At 41.6% G+C, this 25,417-nt stretch overlaps 1 protein-coding gene across 13 annotated transcripts in view; it reads right to left on the reverse strand.

Annotated features, from left to right (window-relative positions):
- ITPR1 (inositol 1,4,5-trisphosphate receptor type 1) overlaps positions 1 to 25,417 on the reverse strand; it is a 319,048-nt gene that overhangs the window by 89,144 nt on the left and 204,487 nt on the right. For 6 of the 13 annotated variants that reach the window (XM_038565792.1, XM_038565795.1, XM_038565790.1 and 3 more), the window contains 4 exons: positions 21,281 to 21,316; positions 20,064 to 20,114; positions 14,780 to 14,912; positions 12,582 to 12,772 (listed from right to left, as the gene is read on the reverse strand). In XM_038565792.1, coding sequence (XP_038421720.1) covers positions 12,582 to 12,772; positions 14,780 to 14,912; positions 20,064 to 20,114; positions 21,281 to 21,316 — 411 coding nt within the window. The remainder of the gene's footprint in view (positions 1 to 12,581; positions 12,773 to 14,779; positions 14,913 to 20,063; positions 20,115 to 21,280; positions 21,317 to 25,417) is intronic. The other 7 variants (XM_038565791.1, XM_038565789.1, XM_038565798.1 and 4 more) reach the window with 2 other exon arrangements.

Raw genomic sequence — 25,417 nt, forward strand, 5'->3', positions numbered from 1 at the left:
TTTGGCAAACAAGAGAGCAAGCCTAAAAGAGAAAGACTTCCACGGTTTCCCTCTCTGTCCTTCACAAAGCACAGACACAACCACACAAACTATCTTCTGAAGGCATAGCACCCTCCACAAAGAGTTCATCCACCAAAAGGCCAACCAAGAGTGAAACCACAAATCCTACTTTGCCTGATAAATAGAGGCAAGGTCCTCGAAAGGGGTCCCTTGCCCCTTTCCTTGGTCCCCAGGGAGGGGCTTGTGGACCACATGTGAGCCAGGGAAATTAATGGAGGCTTCTCACATAGGGAGGCAGCAACACAGAGAGCTAAGACCTCAGGCTGTGGCAGGAAATAGACCCAAACACAATTACCAGCTAGCTCGGTGACCCTGAGCAAGTAACTTGACCTCTTAGAGCCTTTATTACCCTTTAGCAAAAAGGGGTCATGGCAGCGCCTACCCACACAGGATCACCCTAAAGAGTGAATGAGATCATACAGAGGAGGTATGTAGCCTCGCTCCTGGAACATGAACATTCAGATTCTGGCCCTCATTATTATAATATACTACTACCTGTAGTTATAAAGAAAAAAACAAACAAACAAACAAACAGATCCTTAGTGTTCCTGGCACCATAAGGATATTTCTCCAAATTCACATTACGTATGTGGACTCAGCTAAACTTAACTTCCTTCCACCCCTAAAGAAGGTGCCCTTTTATAGTTGTTCTAGCCACTAGCCACAAATTTTCACATCCTAATGTTTATATTTAAAAAAAGGATAATAAGGCTAAAGTATCATGGTAGCCACAGAAGGTCAGAATTTACATTCATTCAGTGAACGATGAGAACATTTAATGAGCACCCACCATGGTCCAGGTGCCATGGAATCAGAGAAAGGCTTGATCCTGGAAGAAATTACAGTCCTAGGTGGGTGAGTGGAGAGAAAAAAATGTATAACCAAAAAGTAATCATGAGCAATTACTGTGTATTAAGCAGCATACTGAGCGGAGTGTTTTCCATACATCTCATCTAGTTGTTCTCAGAATGACCCTACAGAGTAGGATTCCCTACACTGATATGTTATGTACAGACAAGTTCCCTTCATCTCACATAGGGACTTTTCTACGGAACTTGAAGGTGAAGACAAACTTGGTTTCTGTTCCCTTGGGTCTTACAATGAACCTTCACTTAAAGAGTAGTAATTGCTATGGTAAATGAATAGCCTGGAAATGGAGACCACTACCTCTGCTCAGGGGATTGAGAAAAAGTTTCCAAAACAGGAGACATTTCAGACAGGGCTTGGGAAGTATTCCAGGCAAAGGGAAACATGGAGCAGAGGCATCTGAGTACACAGAAGGGCCTGGCAAATGAACAGATGCGGCTGCAGGACAATGAATGTGGGGGTGTGGGCAGAGAAACCCAGATAGGGCTAGATCATGCAGGGTGTCACTGGATTTCATCATGGTGGTAATGGATTCCATCATCTGCAGAAGGCTGTTAAGACAGGAAATGAGACGATCGAGCTTCTGCTTGGGAGTACATCACTGACAGCAGTATGCAAGAGAGACATGCCCAGAGGCAGAGAGGCCTTTAAGAGGCTATCCCAGTTATCCAGGTGAGAAACAATCAGGCTCAGAACTCGGACAGCCTCGTGTTGGCAGGCAGTATAACATTGTGGTCAGCAGTTGGAATTCTGAAGCCAGAGTGCCTCATTTCAAATCCCAGCTCCTCCAACCCTAGCTGGGCCCATTTGGCCACATCATTTCACCTCAAGGTGCCAAGTGTCTAGCTCATTACAAGTTCTAACTGAATGCCGACCATTAAACTACTGAGAGGTGGAGTGGCCACAGAATGAGCTCCTGACAAAAAGCAAGAGAGGAAAGATACCAGTGACATCCAGGTATCTACCCTGGGAAACAGGAGGGTTGCTGGTGAGCCCATTGACCAGTGCATGGAATACAAGAGGGCAAATGGGGCAGAGGAGGGAAGGCGACAGGTACACTTGATGTCATCCTAACCTAGAATTAACACAGGTAGAGATGCCCAAAAGAGATTTAAACAGAAATCTAGAAATCAGCAAAGAGGTGGAGTCAGGAGCTACACTTTTGGGAGTTGTTGGCATAAAATGGTACCTGGAAGCCATGGGAGTAGGTGAGATCACCCAGGGAGTTTAGAGATAAAGAAGACAAACAGGTTGGAGCCCAGGCTCTAACATTTCAGATATTTTAAGGTTAACTATAAATGCCCCGAGGCCAGCAGGAAACCTTTGTAGGAGGTACAGAAATAGCTGAGCACTGGGCCATAAAGAAGTGACTAATTTAAAATGTGGTGGTCTGGGGTAGGATCATCAGAGAGAGCTCACAGATGAAAAACCTGCAATCCCAGGTACCGAGACTCTTGAGCCACATGGACAAATCCCTACAGGAAAGAGCTGCTTTAGTCCGCTTTCCAAATCTGCGTTGAAAGGTGGTAAACGGGTAATAGAATATATCCGAGTAGAGACAGTAAAGGAAAGATCACCTATGGGAGGAAAAAAAAAGTCTTCTAAAACATAGTCCCACTGTCAATCCCACTGTCCTTGCAAACCACCACCTCCTGAAAAAAAGAAGGGAAAGATAAAGTATGGATCTCTCTTTCCCTGAATTCCTATTTATTAGGTGAGTAAGTGGCCACAATATCTTGGGACTTAGGATATTGGTCATCTGGTGAATATTTACTAAAAGGCCACCATTGTCATACCAGCACAGAACAAGGAGGAAAAGCCATGGTTCTTCCCCTTCAACAGATTAATATTTAGACAGCAAAGATTCAACAAGCACAGGGGTTGGTAAAGATTTCGGTAAAGGGCTAAATGGTAAATATTCTAGGCTTTGCAGGTTATCCTGTCTCTGTTGCAACTATCTAACCCTGCCCTCATAGCATGAAAGCAGCCAGAGATATATTAAAGGAGTAAGCAAGGCTATGTTCCAATAAAACTTTATTTACAAAAGCAGGCTGCAGACTGGATTTGACCTACTGGCCATAGTTTGCCAAGCCCTGGATTAACATATCACAAGCCAAAAGAGGAGAATGAGGTGTCAACCTGGAAGTTCATAAGCAGCATTCCCTACTTAGAAGTCATTAAGGAAAGTTAGGAACAGCACAGACCTCTCACTAGACCTGAAGGAAGAGAAAGAAAGAAGGAAAATCTGGGCTCCTTGTGGATTTAATAGGATAAAATGAAATGATGGTTCAATATATAGTCTTTTTTTGAGTCTTCTCAGACATTTTTTCTGCTCTTTGGTCAAATTCTGAAGACCATGGAAAATCCGAGGGTTTCTTTGAAGACACCTCTTAGAAACCAATTCCTCCTTCTAGGTTTTGCATGAAGGAAAGAGATTAACATTCTGCTTCCAAAGATCTCTCCATAACCCTCAGTAAATGCAGTCCTCTAGTGGAAGGCCACAAGAGCAGATACGTGTACCTGCCCACTTCTGCCTAAATTGTTGGCTTTACTATTCAGGAAAAAAAGAAAAATAATACTGTGTCTCCAATTCCTCTAAAACACATCAGCCTGGTGCACACATTTTTCCCTTAGGAGCACACCAATGGGACTATGCTTCTCATATCTAAGTGAGGAGGAGCCACAAATATATGTGCTGACAATCCCTGCAGTCATTTCTTGCTCTGAATTACAAAACTAAGCCAACAGGCCCATGCCTTCTCTTGTGACCACCATCGCTCAGAGAGCTGCCACGACCAGGATTACACTGTGCAAGGGGTCACTTTCCTTTTTCAGGAGGGTCATTCGCGTTTCATGTTCCCAAGAATGGCAACCACCTTTGAATGTTGAGTTTCTATCAAAACTTGAATTTTGAGACCAAAAAACTTAAAAAGATCTTTGTTCAGTGACACACTAGTTTCCTGGGAATGGAAAAGGCTGCTAAGGAGGTATAGTGCATACCATGTGCTGACAAGTGATCAAAGAGATTACTTGGACCAAAAAAAAAAAAGTGGGCGGGGAGGAGGTTGGAAAGGCTGGTCAGGGAGTACTTAAAGCCACAGAGTGACTGGACTGCCCTTTGCTTTCCAATTTACCCAGAATATCTGTCATTATAAGTAACCAGTACCTAAGGTAAGAAAGTGTCCCAACCTTCTGGACCTCCATCATCATTTCAAATATATAGTCAGAGGGACTTAGGTGAACTGAGGATGAACACGAGGTAAAACAGTACCCCCCAGGCCCACTGGATTGTAAACTGCTACATAAAAGCAAAAGCTCAAACATCAGCTTCCTGAGAAGAAACCTATTTTAAAAAATGGAAGTCCATTTTTTAAGAAACATTGATTTATTTGATTTATTTGAGAGAGAGAGAGAAAGACAGAGCATCAGTGCAAGAATGTGGGGTGGGGCAGGGGCCAAGGGAGAAGGAAACTCCCCACGGAGCGTGGAGTCCAACATGACTTGGGGCTCCATCCCACGAACCTGAGATCATGACCTGAGCCAAAATCAGGAGTCAGGAACTTAACCAACTGAGCCACTCTGGCACCCCTGAAATCCAGTTTTTAAATGAAAAATATTTATTAATAAAGATAATCAGCTAATTCTGAGACGTTTCTACAACCCTGGCAACTGCATGAGGCACCTTCTGTGGACACCTTGTCTAACTGTCCCAGGAGCCCTGTGAGAGGGACACTGTCACCATCCTGCTCTCCACTTGGCAACCATGCTGACAGAGGTTAAGGACTCTGCCCCAGGTCCTCAAGAGGGACGTAGCAGACGTCGGGCTCGAACCCAGACCTTCCTCATTCCACACAATCAGTCCCCATGGCAGCAGCTCACAGGTGTGTAGTGTCTACTGGAACAGGCACTTTATCCCCATGCTCCTGTTTTTATCCTCTCACAGCTCCATGAGGAAAGGGCTTAGTTTTTCTCTTATTTTACAGATGAGAAAACTGAGTGAGTTTCAAAGCATCCTGAAAAAGTCCAAGGTCACATCACAGGCCAACGGCAGAGCTGGGATTCCAACACAGGTGCTTCCACTCTAGAAGCCAAGCTCCTTCCCACGTCATAGGCTTCCCTTCTCGGCAGTGTCCCCAAAGTCTCTGACCCTTTGCCACCAACTCTCAAAGGAGGGCCAATGGGCGGCGGTTCAGACCCTTTACAGCTTCAGCTGAAGGGCAGTGTCCAGGGAAGCCTACTGGGGACAGGCCACCTGCTCCTCTCTTATTTCAATGCCAATGGCTCTCAAACCCCCTCACCCTGGGGCAAGGAGGAACAGTCTTCTGACTGCGGCAGGCAATACTAATTTCCCACATGGATAAAACCTGAGGTCAGAAAACACCACTCAGAAATGAGTCATTCCTGACTTCCCTGCCAAAAACAACACCCTTTTACGTAACTTGCTCACACACCAATCTTCTGCTCCTTCTAAGGGTGAGCGCCCTGTGAAACCATGGCTGCTCTTCTTCACAAATTGGCCTTCCATCTCTAGCAAAGGCAAATCAAATTGCTCTTTCTGCCCTCATCTCTCTGTTAACTGGTCAGAGGTAGCTAGACCAACATGCTACTCCAGTGTGCTCTTCTGGTGACTTCTTCTGGAAGGAGTGGGAGATTTCTTATCTGACATTGGCTCTTGGGCTGATTTCTTAGGCCAACCACAAAAAATAAGTGTGTGGTGGGGAAAAGGCCCCAAGGACTAGGATCTCTCTCAGATGAATTTGCAAGCCAGTTTCCTGATGGAGCACTTCTCACATTTTCCATCTCCAGCTGCGTACGTGCAGAAAAGAAAGCCCTTTTTGGGTGTGTCTGTAGGCTAGACTTGGCATAAGAATAGCTGTGGGCAGCCATTTGATACATAAAATTCACTGTGCTTCTGCAACCGGAAGCAATTAGTCCAAAAAAATTTTTTTGTTATGTCTGTCCCCTTAATTTGCTAAGAGGCTCTTGATGGTCATGTCAGCACATATATCCCCGAACATCTGTATTTGCTTTAAAAAAAAAAACAAAACTGAAAACACAGATAATATTCAAAGATATATTTTACTCCTCCTTTTCTCCAGGTAAGGACAGCCTCCACCCTCCTGCAGGGAAGAGGAAGCACAGGGAACTTCCCCCGGGTGCTGGTGGGAACGTCTCAGGAGGAAGGAACACAGAAATTGGCAAGGACTTGAAGGACGGATATGCAAGTGCCGTAAGGCTTGCTGAGCCCGGAGTGTGCCAAAAATTAATTCATAAGCAAATGCTTATTTTATAGTTTCCCACTTGCTACAAAACACTAAGCAGAAAGGAAAGATTCCTTCTGAGGGCTGGCAGGAAGGGGGGTGAAAGAGTGGGGAGAAAAAACAGGGGTTGCTCAAAGAGGAGTTTGATTCTGTGGCTGGGCAACGTGTCACTCCCCCCTTGCAGAGCCCAGGGGCAGTGATACCATCTTGTTCCGGTAAGCAGAGGGTTCGTTGATCATGAAGTCTGAGCTGCTCTGATGGCACTCGGGTAGGAGGAGTTTTGGAGATTAGATCTACCCTCAGGATGGCCAGGGCAGAGAGAGAAGATGCTAGAAAACTTGAGGACACCGTCCCTAGGAGTCCATTATGCCAGCCTGGGAAATATCCTGGATTTGGCTTCCTGTCATTCCAAGGCTTTAGGTGATGATGTCACAGATAACAAGGTTTCAGAATAAGGGAGCAAACTCTCTCCATGAGGGCTGCTAGCAAGTGCTACATGTCTTTATTTTTGGATTCCCATAATTGAATCCTCTAAGGTCTGGGCAATGAAATTCAGAACTTTTAGAGAGCTACAGGCCCCCGTGACTTTATCCTCAGGAATGGGTTGAATATTCACAGATCACCCTGAAGGGGAAGAAGATGAGTTGTCATTTCTGCAAGATGAAACTGAATTTCCAGGGAGAACAAAGCTCCTCTATGGCACACAATGGTGTCTCCCTCTTTTTGAAACTTTAGCACCCAACTCAGGGGTTGGACTGGCCCATGGTAGGTGCTCAATCAATTATAATGGCAGGGGGCAGAGCCAGTCTCCAAACGTGCCCACCCTCCCTCCTTTTGTGTACATGCCCTCCTCTCAACCAGAGATGCTTTTTCTCCCCTGCCCTGATAACTGGGCTGCCCTTATGACTGCCTTTGATCAAAAGGACAAGGCAGAAGTGACATTCTAGGAATCCCCCTGAGCTCAGGGCTTAAAAGGATTTGTAGCTTCCACTTTCTGCTTCTTGAAACACTGCTTTGAACCCAGCCACTGTGCTCTACGAATTCCAAATGACATGGAAAGGCCACATGGAGGAGAACCAAGGCAGTCCCAGTGACAGCCCCCAATGAGCTCCCAGCTGAGAACCAGCACCAAGTGCCACAGCTACATGAGTGGCCAGCAGAGCCGACTACCACATTGAGCCAATGCCAAGATCACATGGAGGGGAAGAACCACCCAGCTGAGCCCAAGCCCACAGAATTGTGACAGGTGCCAGAATTACCACTGCTTTAAGCCACTAAATTTAGGGGGTGCTGCTAAGCAACAGAACTAAAACAGGGGGCGAGAAGAGACAAGAGGCACATGCTAGTAAGTCTACTTCTGTAGAACCCCCACGGAACTTCAGTTTCTTCCTTGCTACAATGGGGGTCATGCGTGCCCGGCACAGCTCCCATCCCTGGCCCACCTATGCCTCTGTCTCTAAAGATGGCAAGGACTGACCTTGTAGGAAGGAGCAAGTCATCTTTCTTTATAAAGCACCTACTGTTCCTCCTCGGATCTTTACCATCATTCCTCAGAATGAAGCCATCACAGGCAAAGAGGCATTTGTAAGAGCCAAGCTGCCCTGGTTCAACTCTTAGGTCTGTTATTTACTCTGTATGATTTTGGGCAGGTTCCTTAATAATTTTTCATTTTAGGGCAGCCTGGGTGGCTCAGCGGTTTAGTGCTGCCTTCGGCCTGGGACGTGGTCCTGGGGACCTGGGATCTAGTCCCGTGTCAGCTCCCTGCGTGGAGCCTGTTTCTCCCTCTGCCTGTATCTCTGCCTCTCTCTGTGTTGCTCATGGATAAATAAATAAAATCTTTAAAAAAATAATTTTTCATTTTAGTTTCCTCTTCTGTAAAAAGGGGTAATTATGGAACCTGCCTCTTATAGGGAGCGTGGGGATTAAATGAAATGATATGCGATAGATGCTGGAGCATAGTTCCTGGCTCATAACAAACACTCACCCGGCCATTATCATCATCATTACAGTTTTTACTTTCATTAATTTTTAAAATGAACATGTAGTAACACCGACCTTCTTTGGTATACAGTTCCACAAACTTTCACAAATGGATAGACTCATGTGGCCACCACCAAAAAGCAGGACACACAACAGAGTCGTCACACAAAAATCTCCCTTGTGCTCTTTAGAGTCATATTGTCCCCTCACTCCTAATCCTGGCAAACACTGATCTGTCCTTCATCACTACAGTCTTGTCCTTTTGAGAATGTCATATAATTAGAACCATATAGCAGGTCTCCTTTTAAGGTGGGCTCCTTTCACTCAGTGTAATGCTCTTGAGATGCATTCAAGTTATTGCATTTATCAATAGTTTGTACTTTTTAATTGCTGAATAGTATGCCATTGTATGGCTCACCTGAAGTTTGTTCAACCATATTTTTAATAATTGTTTTCATAAGCCAAGGAAACTTCAGAAATGGAACCAGCCAACCATCACTACTAGGTTCCAGGAATTCCTGGGAAAATACCTAATAACTGTTTAAAGGTTCTGACTCATAGTGACAAGGATCCCAAGGGTTCATTCTTATGTTTCATACTTGATAGATACAGGAACAGAAACCCAGGAATAACTTCCTTAATCCCATACAGACCCAGACTGGAAGGTGGGTCTCATTCTCCTTCTTTGGGTGAAACACATCCCAAATCCTGTGATGAAGTGCTCCTAAGCATAAGGGTCCTTCTGCGGCCCTCTACCCGCATAGGCAACATGCAGTTCCGGAACTCTGTAGCCCTCCATGCTCTCCTGTGATCACCCTTTCTATGGCCTGTCACTGAAAAATATTAATCTATGGAAGCCCACCTGACCTCAGACCAATTTCCCTTCCTGAGGCCATAACATGACAATCTGAACAGGAAGTGATAATAAGCACGGAATTCCGGCTGGAACTGACCCTGCCTTTAGTGGAGTACAGCATTTCAGCAATCATTAATAGTCACAATGGCAGTTTTAACCCCACTCAGACTAACTTCCCAGCTGGTCACGTACTACTTCAAACCAGCTCCTCTAAAGCAGGACGAAATTTTACATCACTCCCCCTGGGGCTTCAAGGTTCCTGTCCTTAACTGGCTCCACACACAACCGAGTTCCAAATCATTTTCTCCAGAGAAAGAGAAGCTCGGGGCCAAGGGAGATCTGGCAAGTCAACTCTGGGCTAGAATGAATTTTCCTGGAACCACAGGTCTCTACTGAAGCGGTGGGCTAGATTTCCCCTCCACCCTCTGAGGTCACAGAAGGGGGGTGGGGAAGGACAGGGAGAGGGAGGAGGAAAGAGCGAGCATGCATGCCCTCAGTGCTATGCCCTCCCATCCTGGCTCACCCACTCATGAGCACGCTGGCTGCCTTGAGAGAAAACATCTCCGCTCCCTGAGAGGCTGAACTACTGGAGCTCTATCATGGCATTTCATCTGGAGCCTGAGCATATGAGTAATAAATGTGTGAAAACATGAAACTAATATTCATAATTACTTTACAAGATAAAGAACTTGAAGGAAAAACAGCTTCTGTGTGCCTTGCCATTGCCATCAGGGGTACACTGTGAAAAACACGGCATCCTGCCAGAACCTCAGACTTCATCTTGCCAGCCCGCCTCAGCGCCGGCGGCCCTCAGCCCCCGCAAGCCCTTTCCATGCTTCATTATTCCTTAATTAATGGTGCCTTCATGCATCTTGTCATCCAGACTCTTTGAAGCCTCCAAGAGCCAACTGGGACCTCTGACCTTCTCATCTCCAACATCCCTTTAGGTGCCATTTTGGGCAACATTTACCAACTATCAATGAGTGTAGGCTCCCACCTCAAGCAGGGAGCATTAGAGAGTCAGCACTTGTGATATCCTGTCCCTAGTCCTTTTGCCCCACTAGGTTTTTCTCTCCATCATTCCTTTTCTACTGAGGTATAACTTATATACAATAAACTTATTTTAACTGTATGGTCACGGACTTTGAAACAGGTATGTACTCATGTAACTGGAAATATCTCCAGTACCTCAAATGTTCCCCTGTGCCCCTCCTAGAAAATATTCTCTCCTAAGTTATGACCAATTTTATCATAGAATTATTTTCAGTTTAGGTTCTCATTAGCTCTCCCCCAAATTACTGCTAATTAGCTTTATAATTATTGGGCTGCCTCCTCTGGACCCTGCTTTCCTCAACTTATCTGTCCTACACTGCCAGATTTATAGTCCTAACATGCAGCTCCAAGGCCCTGTGAAGGGCTGCCCTGCCCAACTCTCCCGCTGCCAGCCCCCATTCACCACCCTATGCCAGTTCTGCTCAGTCAGAGGGATCCAGTCCCTGTTCTATCAGCACCACCACAGTTCCTGCTCTCTGGGCCTCCTCTTCTCTCCCAAGTGGCACAACAGCCACTCCATGCCCCAGCTCCACACCCAGTTTCCGCCTTTTAGACTTGCAGCCATCCTTCAAAGCCAAGCTCATCAAAAAACCTTCCCCTGACTCCTCACATAGATGTTGTTACTTCTTCCTTGGAGGGTCCACATTATCATTCTTACCTTTTGGATGGTATTACCACTATCCTTGAGACAGAGCTTCCTATGTGTATGTGTTTGCATTCTTGTATCCTTGCTAGAATTTTCAATTTCTTAAAGACTGAGCTTCTAGGATTCTAGGATTTCTCTAATTAGTAAAGCTTTAAAAGAAAACTGGGAAGGGGAAGGAATAACCTAGGGTTTCCAACTTCTTTAGTCAATAGTCAAGAAAAAAAACTGTCATCCAATATTCAAATCTTTTCATTAAAGTATAGACACTGAAGAGGATATAATATCAGAAATAAAACGGTAAGATGGTCTTTCAAATTGAATACAACTTAATTTATGAAAAACTCACCACACTGCCTTCATTTTTCATACTTGACTATGCCTGAAGAAAATTCTCATAGACCATCTGGCTCCAGGGTCTAGAAACCACAGCCTTAGTCTCTACTAAAGCACTGTATACCCACAAAGTGCTCAATAAATGTTTAATTCAAATGATCTAGTTACTGGAAATCATGTGGTTGAAAGACAAGGAGGATTTGAGCACTGCTTCCAGTCTGACACGGCAGTGGGTGGGCCACATCCTAATGATGAGAAGGACCACAGGACCCACCCACACTCACGGTCAGACTCGCATGTGACAAAATCAAACAGCAATCCCAGTGTGTCACAACTCCAGTGCCAATGTGAATATTCAGGCATGCAGTGGACTCTGCCACTGGTTCAAATCTCTACTTACAGCCCCACCTAATAGTGAAAGTGTGTGTTAGGGCAAGCTGGGAAGGGAATGTGAGAAGACAGGACTGCCACAGGTGGGTGTGCAGCTTGTGCAAGGGCAGGGCATTTGGGAGAGTGAGCAGTGAGAATGCAGCCTGGCCTGGGGTGAACCTATCCTCAGCAAGCCACTTCCCTTTCTAGTTTGTACTAAGAACCAAGACTCCATTAACCTGGACTCTGAATTAAGTTCAGACTCAAGAATTTAATGTCAAGTCAGATATACACATAAGGATGAAGTTTATGGTATATTAATTATATCTCGATAAAGGAGTTATCAGTATGTATGTGTACACACAAACACAAACACACAGCTAAGTAAACCCTTATTCAAAAGCCAACAGAGAAGGAAGGCTACATGAAGAAGGGGATAATAAAATATTTAAAGAAATAATTTTAATTGCCATTTTGACATGAAAATTATTAATATGTAATTATTAAATTCATTAAAATTACTTCACTAAGGACTTCTATCAAGAATTCTTTCAAGTATTTATTACTCTTTTAAAACATATATCGTATCCAGCTGCCAAAAAAATCATCTACACATCTCTGACTGACCTAACCTGACTTTCTCCTATTAGTTCAAATTGATGTTATTAGTTCAAATGGTTTTACTGAACTTTTCACTTGAAAGGTACAGAAATTTATAGCTAGCAACAGCTGCAGTGTCTATTGATACAAAAATTAAATCTAAACAGCACAGACAACCCAAAATCCTTTTTGGACATCTACTGATGGGATTATGTAGGATCTTGGATAAAAACTATAAATACACTTCACTCAATCACTCATTGAACAAACATATATAGACTTCCTACCATGCCCCAGATCTTGGACCAATTTTCTTTGCACATCCTCAGCAGTTTATCAATTTTTAAATGTAACTCATGTTTTGAAACCAAGTCTGAATTATGACTGAATGACCAAGGAAAATACTGGTAGAATTTGCTTTTCATAAGAACAGAATTTTGTGCTCTAAGAATGAGCTGTCCATCATAGAAGAGCCTTGGCACTACCCAGGTGTCTAGGTCTTAGATTCTCTTCCTGCTCAGTAGGGATGCCACACAGCAGCAAGCTGCCTTCTTACCTGTATGGTGGTGTTGCCACCTTCCAGGAGGGCGATGGCCAGGAGAATGCTTTCATGAAACACTCGGTCACTGGATGCATTCATTATGAGGTCAATGACCAGATTGGAGGCACCCTCCTTGTCGAGGTGGCACTGAACCTCAGCCAGGCTCATCTCACCCCTGCTCGTGGAGCTGGACCCAGAGCCTCCTCCTAGGAAGATGGAACATTGTTTTTTTTTAACCATAAGCAGAGTATGTATTGCATACTTACTATGTACCAACACTCAATGCACTAAATATTTTATTGTTAGTATTATCTCTTTTAACCTTCTTAAAAACCCCACAAGGAAGGTACTAATTATTAGGAAACAGATGAAGTCACTTGTCTTCAAGGAAGATATCCAGTTTGTAAGTAACAGAGATAGTGTATAGACTCAGGCAGGTAAGATAAAGAATGACAGATTTCTAGCAAGAGACCTAAAGCCATCCAGCCAAGACTCCCTGACATTAAAATACAATGACTTGATGCAGAATTATTAAAAAAAAAACTTTGAGTTCAAGAGACAAACCAATCTTATACATGTCTTAGAATACTCCTAAGAAAATATAGCCTATAACAATGATTTTAACCCTGTTTTTAACAAACCCAAACTCAACCTTTCACATAATTTGTTTGTTTGTTCGTTTATTCACTCATTTATTCAATAAATTGTTACTCAGTGCTTGGCATGGAACCAAGAGCTGGCACTAGAGACTGAAGAAAACAGATGAAATTCCCATCCCCACTGAGCTTTAGATGACATGAATAAACCTAAGACAGGGCCTATGTCATTTTAGTGGAATGCATTCCAACTGTGTTTAGGAAGTGCCTACATATGAACTTGCCTTGCATTATTATTGCCAATAACTGAAACGTTAATGTATACGGGGACATGGGTTGATCGATTTCAAAAAGAAGAAATCATCTAACAGTCCTTCCCCACAGACCTCAATTCAAATGCCACCTCCTTTACACTGCTTTTCTTGACTATCTAGATCTATTATATCCATAGTGCAGAGCAGAAATTGGGCTGTGTCTCTTCTCTCTTACAGCTTTTTAAAGCAGAAACCATCCCTGATGCATTTCTAAAATGCCCTCATAAGGCCTCCCATAGGCCTCACATACTATTGGAATGACCCCACTACAAAAGTAAAGAGAAATATGTTTGAGGTGTTATGCGAGGAACTTCTGCATGAGAACTTTCAGATGAAATGCTAAGGTCCCTCTTCCTGGGACGTTCTAATAACTATATCTTCACTGAAGCTATAGAGTCCCATGAAGTGAGCAAATACGCTTCATTTGGTGAGAAATGCCAAGATGCCTTCCCAGAAATTGCTAGGATAACTTTATAAATCATTGAGTATTTTGGTGCTACCTACAGAATGCCCCTCAAGCCTATAGTGTGTAACAGTCATCATTATAGACAAGGAATCAGACAACTCATATTTGTGCTTCAAGAGAGCACTGAGCTCCTGGCCCCCTTAAAACCAAAACTCACACCTACAGTTGAGTTTAATGTTCTTGCAACTTTTGCCTGTAACTGTGTTTACGTTCTGTGATCCCTTTGAGGAGTTTTTCTTAAACAATTCTATATAGTTTTTTTTTTTTAATATGTTAACTCCCTTATGAGTTTGGGAGGAATACAGCATAATCAGAATTAGATATATTGAGGTTCAAATTACAGACCAGTCATTAACAAGCTTCCACTTTTTTCCGTTAAAAAAAGATAATAGTACCTGCCATGTAATGGGGTGGGGTACTTGGAGGAGCAAACAAGAATGTCAAATGCTTGGGAGAGCCCTTGGCACTCAGTAGGTGTACAATAAATGGTAGCTTTCACCATCCTCACTGCTAACATCATTTTTATTTAATGAAAAGAATGAATCCTTGTGACCACAAGAAAATGGGCAGTAAAATCAATTTTCTTGAGTCATTCAAAAATTACCCAGAGGGTTGCTGTACTGGAAAGAGGGGCAAAATACTTAGCCAATATCTAATTGCAGGGAAATATTTTTAGAGATCACTTTGATGGTAGACCAAAGACAAAACAAGTTGCTAGAAAACACACTTGCCACCCAAATTCATCTGTTAGTTTCAACCTGTTAAGGAGAAATATGTAGCTCTCATGTGACACACTCAATTCACACGTGCAGCTAATTAGCACACCACACAGCCTACCTCCTCCCCCAGGCTTGCTGGGTCCTCCTGGTGACAGCGGGCCATTGCCAAAGCTGGTAAGGCTTTCTCTTCTTCCTGAAGGTCTGATGTTTCCATAGTAACGGTTGACCAAAATTTGCCTGAGCGCCTCACCCTTAATTCAAACAGGATAATGAAATCAGGTCTGAATGTAATGCATAACTGAGCTACTAATACTAAAAAAAACACGGGGGTACTCAGTTATAATTGGCTCAGTTTCACTCAGTGAAAAAATAAATTATTAATAAAAGCACTTGGAAACTATGAAGTTAACTTCTTCAATATTTTCTCAGGAAAGCACATCATTAAAAAAAAGCAATCTAGAATATTAAATATCTCAAGTACTCTCCCTCATGGTGATAAATACAGAACATTAATTTTGAAGGGCAACTAACAATAACAAAAACAAAAAAGTCCCTTTGGGGCCTGCCAATAAAACTCATATGAAAACTTTACAGGTCACCTTTCATATAGCAATATAAAAATGTTACCCCAGGCACAGGATTTATTCTCAAGATTGTAAGAAAATATTAAGATATAAAAGTAATACTGCATAATGATATAATGAGCTGAAAGTAAGCCTTTCTTATAGAAATAGTTAAATGGGCCAAGTGGTGAAGAAAATATGCTATAGAAAATAAAGTAGCGGCAGACATTAGACATGCCAATCAATAAATAAGTACTGTGAATGAAATGAGTTTGACATTTGCTTTGAAATAGTAAGGGAGGGAAATAGGTAGGGATACAGGTGAGACAAGAGTGGCCATGAGTTGATAGTTGTTGAGTTAGGAATGTAGGTTCTTGGGTTCTCAAAACTCTTCTGATTCTTTTTGTATATATTTGAACATTTCCGTAAGACAGTGTTTAAAAAAATATAACTATCAAAGGAATCTTGGACAGAAGACATAACAACTCTTTCCCACAACTCCAACCAAAAAAATAAATAAAACTGTGATTTCTTCTCTAATACTAGGGACATTAGCAAAGTAGCACAAAGCAGCAGGATTTATTTTCAGCACTGTTCTATGTTTGGTCCTGCTAAGTGACTCCCAGACCATCTCCCAGTCTGGAAGTTTCTGAAAGTTAGGAGCTGTATGGTTCTCCCCCCAGACTCTTTCCCAGAGACAAAGTAGTAAGGCATGGAGTTCCTCTGGCAAATCATCAGCAGAGGTGAGTGAGAAGTCTAGCAGAGAGAAGGGGTGCTGAAATATAGCAGGTGTCTAAAATAGAGGCTCAAGAGTTCTTCTGAAGAGATATGTAATGGTAACACGAGTCAGTAGAATTTAAAGTGATTTGTTAATAAGCTCCAAGAATAGGTCTGGAGACTTCAAGTGGGGTGTCTGCAAAACAAGATGGGAGGGAGCAGACAGGAGGGCAAGAAGGGCCCTGAGAGTGCCAGGGGGACATGGGACCAGGGAACAAAGAAGGAAGGTAGAAAACTCCTTAGTTAAGCATCAAAATCATGGAAGGTCCCAGGACTATACTGCCAAGTTTTTCTACTTTCTTAATTCATGCTGCTGGTCAAAGACTCCAAGGACAGAGTGGGATGGGATAAACGGGGGTGGAGGGGTGGAGGGTGGACAGTACTGATTTTTAACTCAAAGTTCAGGAAATGAAGAAACCTCTATTTTCTTCTCTCCATCCCACCCATAAATATGTCTCTCATTGTAGTTCAGCAAAGGAGGGTGCTTCTATTAGCTCATGAGACTTGCTGCCCATCTTGACTGTAAATACAAAATTCCAAGAATGTTCCCAATGAGGAAATTATTTATGAGGTTTTCACATACTTTTTAAATAGACTGCATTTGGTACAATATTCTTTAATGGCTTAGAAAACCATACTTTGTTATAAAGATCTAGCTTTGCTGGTGTTTACATCTCTAGCACCAGTACAAACACATTGATGCCCTCCAAAGCAGTCACTGAAAGAGAGCACGGTGATTTGAAAGGCTGACTTCATAAGAGAAATACAAATCTCAGAGGATCATTCACAGAAGCCTACTCAGAACAAAAAAGGAGAAAGAAAAGGTTACCTCCATACTGAATGTAACAGGAGATTGAATATGATTTCCTTTTTTCAACATAATGATGTATCAGTTTGATTTTCTTTCAAAACATACAGTCTTTGAATTCGCACAAAAGAGAATGGTTGGCAGTAAACCATCCTAATTCTCTAACTGGATCCCTCTGGGCATCACAAGAACAACTGTTTGAGAGGTAGATGGCTGGGTTGAGACCTACAAGCCGCAACCACAGAAGACAACCAATGTAGCCATCCTGGCAAGGATATGGAAGATCATAGGGTTTGAATGGTCAAGTCAAAGTCAGGGTGACCATGACCAACCAACCAACATGCATCTTTAAGAAAGTCTCAATTGTAGTCTTCACACTACAATTCCACCTCAGGCAGGAACAACTCAGATTTCCCACTCCTGAGCTTGAGGGTAATTGGCACGACTATGGTCAGTTTGCAATCAAGCAAGCGGGAGGTAAAGAAAGGAACACATGCCATCTGGGAACACGTGGACTCCAGGAACAGGAACTTCACATTTATGCAGCCTGGATGCCAAGTGAAGTTACAAAGGGATCTTACATTACCATTTTGTCTCTTCTTCCACAGAAAAACCCTAGCAGTTACCATAGCAACTGATGCATCAAATGGTACATTTTCCCCCATAAGAGAATATCATGAAATGTGCTAATTATGGAAAAACACACACACATACATTCCACCCTACAAACTTCTCCCCCCACCCTTAATTATAAGGTTTTTGGCACATATTCATCTCACCTTTCTCCATACACACAAAAAAGTTTAAGCTGCAAGGGAAAAAAATCCCACAGAGCACGTGGGATTTGCCTTTTTTTTTTTTTTTTTTTAAACAAGTTGAGACTTATTCCTTTTCGGAAGGAATAAAGACTGATAATTTTAGGGGAAAAGGGATAAAGAAAATGGACAACATTATAAAAAGTTATGCAAATCCCTAGTGTAAAAACTTAGGTTTAAGAAAAATTCTGTTTTCTGAGCCAGTGGTTTAATTTAGGAAAAATTAAAACTACAGAAAAAAGCCTTCCTAATCATCATGATATAAATTACTCAAGAACACAAAACTCTTCTCAGAGTACCTGATTGCAGAAAAGGAAAAAAAAAAAAAAAAAGATGACTCAAATAACGTCACTACTTCAGTTTTAACATTTGGCCATGCAACTCTTTTTAAACAATAACACTAATTTTTTCCCAGAAGTTTACACCCCTAGTATGCAACCAGATATCAGATATTTGTCTCTGGTAAGACATTCCATACACACATTATTACCTAAGACTGAAAAAGGCAAAGGCCAAGAGTTTCTTTTGTAGTAAGTGTCATTTTAGAACAGTGAAAATGGTAGATCAGTGATACAGAGTAATGAAACCAAGCTCCTATCTTGCAGTTTGGTTCAAACATGTAGGAATAGAGCCAAGTGTTGAACAGGGCACTAAGGAGTTAATATGGCCACATAGGCACAGGAGAGAAAAAAATGACCTTTTAGCTTTCCTAGGTTCCAGCCACTTAAAAATCATGTGCTGCAGGAAAGATCACCCTCTCACATGAGTGGTGAGCCCTTCACACTTTAGTCAGCACTAAGGTCGCACCTCAATTTAAAAATACCTTCCTTTTGCTACTATTGTCTACCTAATCATTGAAGCATTTTGGTCTGCAAGGTAACTACACTACAAGAGTTAATATCCTTTGTCATATTGTAGCCACTGTACTAAGTGCTTCATGTGCACAGCTCAGTAGGACAGTCCTAAGGGGCAGAGACTATTAGTACCCCCATTTTATAGCAGAAGAAACTGAGGTACAGGGAAGATAAATAACTTGCCCCAAATCACAAAGCTAGGGTTTGGCAAACTGAGACTTGAACCTGTTTCTAATTCCAAAGGTTACACCCTTAGTTAGCATTCAATACTGTGTCCCCTGGGAACTTAGGGCATGAGGGATTGGCTCTGCATCTTTACCAGCTACCTCAAAGGCCCGGGGTAATTCTTACAGGACAGGCATGGATGGAAAACATAGGAGTGCAATGGGCCCTTGGTCAACTAACTGTAAAGAGATCCAGGATGCTAGAGGAAAAGGCTAAATGGTCATAGCCTGAGAAATTACAATCCCAGAAGAATGCAAAGAATTTGGGATGTGGTGGGATTAAGCAGGGGCTGGAGCATATGAGCAGAACAAAGGTGCATCAGGCCACCCATTTATCTCAGGTATAAATCTTCCAGGACACTGATGACCACAATTCCAAGGCAGTCTTTGCTATAACTGCCATGTTCTAAACCCCATGACCTTGAGTAAAGTGCCTCATCTTCCTGGGTCTCATTTTCCTAATGTGTGAATGGGGATGAAGTGAAATGGCTGTCATTGGGCCAATGTCAGCATTAATAAAAATTAAATTGATGAGTTAACACATGTAAAAATCTTAGCACAGTTATTGGCATATGATAAGTACTCAGAAATCCAGGGTATCTGATTATCTTCCAAAAATGAGTAATATGAATTGGTCAGCATGCTAATGATGTATGTAAGCCTTATAGAAAATGGTTTGGCAATGCAGAATGAGCATCTAAACAAAGTATCTATCCTTTGGCCTAAGAATGCCCCTTCTAAAAATCTACCCAAAGAAATGTGTTCATTTCTTCATTTCCTCATCAGGAAAATAATACAAAGCACTCGTTCATTTGTGGAACTTCAGACAGTTATTAACTTTCAGACTTTCAAAGAAAATCATATATAATATCAAATGACAAAAGCAAGGTACAGAAGTTGTACACATAGAATAACCCTAAGGACAATAAAAATGTTCGTTGGCACACATTCATACCTGTGTAAAAAGTGAGCAGAGGAAATATTTTATCATTAGCTGTTTTTATAGCTCAACAGCATAATTATGAACTTTTTCATTATACTTTTTTTGCTTATTGTAAGTTAATCATAATGATTATCAGTGACTTACAGAAAAAAAATTTTTTAGGACTTCATTTAACTAGAAAGCCACTACAGAAAAAGAAGAGAGGTCATGAAAAGCTTACTGGTCATCATTCAGGCATTGGCCCTATAGGGCCTACGGGGGTAGATAATAGGGAAACTCACCAGTTAGCCTCACTGATACAAATGGCTGTGATTAATGCTTTAACAATATCAACACCAACAAAAGCTGTCTTTAAGTTACAGCACATGGCTGAGGGAGGTGTTATGGCCATTAGCTCCCAATATCCAAGACTACGTACCCTTTTATGGTCTTCCAGTTGCCTCAGGGGGGGGCTCGGTTCAAGCTCCTGCTAAGCATGCAGAAATTCCATTTTAAGTACAACACTAGGCAGACAGGACCATCTTCAGTATCAGTCACAAATAAAATACACCAAGAGCTCATACTGAGCAAAGAGTTACACAAAAGGATTATAGGCCTTTTAAAATTCTTCCCCGGATACATTCTAAATGCTCAATTACTTTGAATACTGCTTAACAACTGTTCTGTACCCAACCTTAATGCAGTATTTAAATGACCAGGTTTATGACTTTTTGGTCATATGCTATATTATGTACTTTTACATGAGCCCAAAAAGGGTTATAATGCAAGACACCAAGAGGGCAAATCCTCACAATTCATACATGCATAATTGCATAGCACATGCACCAGAACATCAATGCATATACACTTCTGAGCAGACACATATATGGCACCTCAGCTCTCCTCAACCCACTGGTACACAGCATTCTAATCCAAGCTGCTAACAATGAAGAACTCTGATTACCATATTAGACGCTGATCATTATAAAGCAGCCACATTGCAACTCAGCTATTTGATAATCTGTTGGTTTCATTTTTAAGATTTTCATTAGACTTTTCTCAAATGAAATACACTTTTATTCATGCTTTACCCTACTGTGATTTTAGAATAGCTTCTGAAAGCAAATTTTGATACTTAGAAATCGGTCTCTCCAAAAAGCTTAGAGGCAGTAATTAATTCTAGTCCTTTATTTAATGAGTTTAGTTAGCAATAGGAAGAACAGAAAGCATGCAGTGTCAAACTATGACTTTATTAACAGCATTCACCACAACTATGCATTAATATCCAGAACTTCAAATTTGCATCATCTCTGCACAGAACCCAGAGTCTATTTTGTCTAACAAAAAGGTCTCGACATTCCAGAGTTTCTCAACTGAACATTTCAAGACTGAGACAGTTTTGTCTGAAAGCCTTCAGAGAGGCACATCTCACCTGGAGGGACACTCTGGTTTAGTTCTAGCAGTTCAGAACTTTTTTCCTACACTGAGAGCCACCTCAATTACAGAAACCATCAGTTCCCAGCCCAGCCAGAAGATTTCCCTCCTGCACCTACCACCAGGACAGAAATTTCACCACGACAGCTCAGACACTCAACAAGGACAACTGAGAAGCACCCATATTTGCTGTCACTGCAAATATAGGTGAACAACACACACCTCTGTGGAGTTCTCAGAATCCGGAGCTTGTGGGAGCTAGTTGGGAGTAAAACAAAGCATGTTAGTTATGGCACTTCATTCTCGTGGGTGACAAAGAGTCCAGAGACCAACACTCAAGGACAAAACACAGAAAGCAAGATCAAAGATGAGGTGACATGGCTATACCAGGTCTTGAGCAATTGAGGTGGGGAGATACTTTCTCTTTTAAACTGCACTAAATGTGATCATGTTGGAAAAACCAATTGCCTTGAGATAGGGAAACGAATTTAAAATAGGGAAAGAAACTAATGACCAAGAAGGAAATATATCTTTTAAAAAAATAAAAAAAAGGATGCCAAAGGAAGAACCACTGCACACCTGTGTTTTGTTCATCCACCAAAAGAGAAAAAGCAATCATATACATATCCAAGGATATCCAAGGTGCAGAGAGGGAGAAAGAGAACGGGTGGGTAAAAACAACAGAGGCCTCAGGTACACTCCCCTTCCCAGAGGCCCAAAGCTTGTGAAAGACAGCTCCACGATTCTGTCCTCCAGAGAGCACGTGCTTGGGGCAGGGAACTCACTGATGTCAGATGTAACCACCAGACCCTACCCAGACCTCCCTGCACCAAAGTCATGCACCAGGCATGGCTGGCTAGCTCAAGGTACAGTCTGGGAATATGGAATGAGGCCAAGGCTCCCGCTGCAAGTGAGTGACCTTGGCCTTGCTCAGCAGTGCTCCAGAGACACAGCATATCCATACTGAGGCCAGAGTGTGGCTGTTGGCTGGTGAGCCAGTACAGACGTTGAAAGCACAGAAGGACTGAAGTTATGAAATCTGGTGGTATCTCAATCCAACCCAATGCTACCTCTTTGGTGATTTGATATCCAAGATGAAAAAAAAAATGTTCTTGATATAAAACTGTTATTATATAACTTAATGGCTTCTTTCTGGCTTTCTATTTCTCAACAGGTAAAATGAAGAAAAGATACAGGAGATCTCTTTAAGTACAAAGATTACTTTATAGTGGGGGATACGTGGAGGGCTGCTCACTCAATTATGGACAGAAAAATTTTCAGACATGAGCACAACTCCACTAGCCTCAGGGAAAAAATTTATCTCCAGAGCCTTTAGCTTCCTGTTGGAGTGGGGAGATATATAATGGCAGGAGAGACTGCAGTATGGCAAGGAAAATAAAAACAGAAGTCAGTTATAGGTCTTTTCAAGACATAAATAAAATCACAATCCAGGAATATGCTTCAACTCTGTTCTTAAATTCTATATGCTTTAGACTAAAGAATTAACTGTACAAATATGGGACGCCTGGATGACTCAGTGGTTGAGCGTCTGCCTTCGGCTCAGGGCGTGATCCCGGGATCTGGGATTGAGTCCCACACTGGGCTCCTTTGCAGGGAGCCTGATTCTCCCTCTGCCTGTGTCTCTGCCTTATCTCTGGGTCTCCCATGAATAAATAAATAAAAAATCTTAAAAAAAAAACTGTACAAACGTATTTGCTATCTCTCTTAGTACAGAAGGGACACCTAAGAAAAAGCAGAATTAAAGCAATGGCCCATGCATTTTAGAGCACTCAGAGATACCAATGAAAAAACATGTTATCTTCTACGATTTGCACTGGCTACAACATATTCTTTTATACTGATCCTATATGATTAGAACAAAAAGATTATAGGCATGGGTTTACTGTAGGAAACCAGAGAGCTACTCTCCTACTCCTTTGCCAGTCAAAAGTTAAAGGAAATGAAGATTGAATTGGAAGTGGTTGGGTTTGGTTTTGTTTTAAAAATTTTCTTGTTTGAGATCTCTTTGTTCAAAGAAGTATACTGAATACTTTTAGAATACCCATAGGTAGTATATGGCTATTTCTTAATCACTTAGACACCACTGATTTCTGAAATGTTTAATGATTATACACTCTACTACTGTCATTCTTGTTTTAAAATTAATTTCCAAAGTAATAATTAAATTAAAATTATTTATATTTCTTCCTTGAACATTTCATGAAGCCTTTTGAGGCAACAGAGAATGCCTTGCAGCCTTAGGAATCACTAAATGGAAGGACAATTTTTTTAATGCTATCCATTCATGAAACAGAATAGAAAAACCAAGAGTGCTACAGAGGGTCATGTGTCCACAAGCTCATCTAGACATTGGTTCTTTGTGAACCTGAGCCAGGCACTGAATTTCTCTGGCCTTCCACGTTCTGACCTGTAGTTCATGGAGATTGGAGCAGATATTCTTTAGGATTTCTTCCAGTTAAAACATTAAACAATGCTTTGTATATTTTCAGTAAACTTCATTTCATAATATCTAACAGCAAGTTCCCTAAATATAATACAACTTGCTAGGACATACAATGATTTCAGGCATGGCAAAGGCCAAACCTTATCTATCTGGCATATAATTTGGTAAAAAAAAAAAAAAAAAAAAAAAAAAAAGACAGCCTTTACCAGTACTTCCTCCTATGAGGATTTCAGCTCTATTTCCTTGAGGATGAGGTTATTTCATGCAGTTAAGCTGCAATTTTGAAAAACAGAAGCAGATTTATAATTAGCTACATTGTTCAAATAAGATAATAGCTACATAAATATATAATGCCAAAACCAGAACATAATGTTTAATAAGTGAATGAAGTGATTTTCTCAGGACATTTTTATTATCAAGTTAAATTGTTTTACATGAAGGGTCATCCTCAATGACCATACATTAAAGAGGGATGTTTTGAGAAAATGGTCATTTCTGATTTTTGACAAGTCTTGTTTTCCCTACCTAGTCCCAGGATCAGTCACTATATTCAGGCGCTGATACCTCCAATCAAGGCAAAGTCTCCCAAACCAGCAAATGATGGAGAGTGGTTATTGAACTTAGAAACTCATGACTGTATTCTATTGCCTTTTCATATTTCTTCACTGATCTTATGTCTTCCCAGGGCTTTTAGATTAGGTCAGCAAATCTAACCAGAGGAAAAAGATTTCAAATGACTATCTTTGAAATAGAAATTCAAGGGATCCCTGGGTGGCTCAACAGTTGAGTGTCTGCTTTTGGCCCAGGTAGTGATCCCAGGGTCCTGGGATCAAATTGCACATCAGGCTCCCTATGGGGGGCCTCCCTCTCCCTCTGCCTATGTCTCTGCTCTCTGTCTCTAATGAATAGATAAATTCTTTAAAAAAAAAATCAAAATGAATCTCAAGTCACTGAATCCCAAGCAGCCACAAATTAAGGCACCAAAACTATGGTATTTTAATAGTAGCCAGGTATGTGTTTGTAAGAAACTGACACACTTGTTTGTAATATCTAACATACCTAACATTTTATTGAAGGATGAATTTTTACTATAAACAAAGGAAACCATACCTTCTCATCTTAAAAAAAAAAAAAAAGCTCTGAGTCTTCCTAGAGTTACTATTTCCGGTGTATGTACAACAGCACCCACTCACATACCTACGTACACTTCATGTATGCCTCCAACAGGCTAGCACAGACCACAGCCTTGTAAAAAAACCAAAAACAAACAAAAACACCTTTTGTCTTCTGCTGCCATCAACATAAATCATTCCATTAACCATGAGCTTCTAGAATTTTCTTTTGAAAGATGAAGTCTCCTTCCATGGACCATCCCCAGCAGAAGCTGAATACAGTTCAAGAAATGCAAATATGTTATAGCCCTCATATTCAGCACATCAAAGGGAACATATGAACTCCAGTACCCTTGAATCGGCCTCCAGTTCCTTTTCACCCACTCAAAACCTCAGAGGAGGGAAATCAACCAACCAGCCAACAGTGAACACACTTGCAAATATGTTTGCTGGGACCCATCCTTCCTGAGCCTTTGCAAACCCACCTTAAGAGATGAGAAAGCTTTAAAGAAAATTGAGTTAAAATATGTGATCTAGCATTTCAGAACAATTTTAAACTTTCACATCTGCTAACACAATGTCCTTTATTAACGGCATTTGTTTTTAGAAACAAAGAAGTAAAAATTTAGTCCCAATGATGTAGTTTCACCTTTACAGAACACGTTCATTGGAACTTAATAGCAAAATTCATTTTTAAAAAACACATTCTAACTTGACTAAACTATACAATTTCAGTCATTGTGTAATAATCTCAGTATCAAAACGCACACACACATAACTCCC

Source organism: Canis lupus, chromosome 20, assembly GCF_011100685.1.
Source record: "Canis lupus familiaris isolate Mischka breed German Shepherd chromosome 20, alternate assembly UU_Cfam_GSD_1.0, whole genome shotgun sequence".
Lineage (NCBI taxonomy): Eukaryota > Metazoa > Chordata > Mammalia > Carnivora > Canidae > Canis > Canis lupus.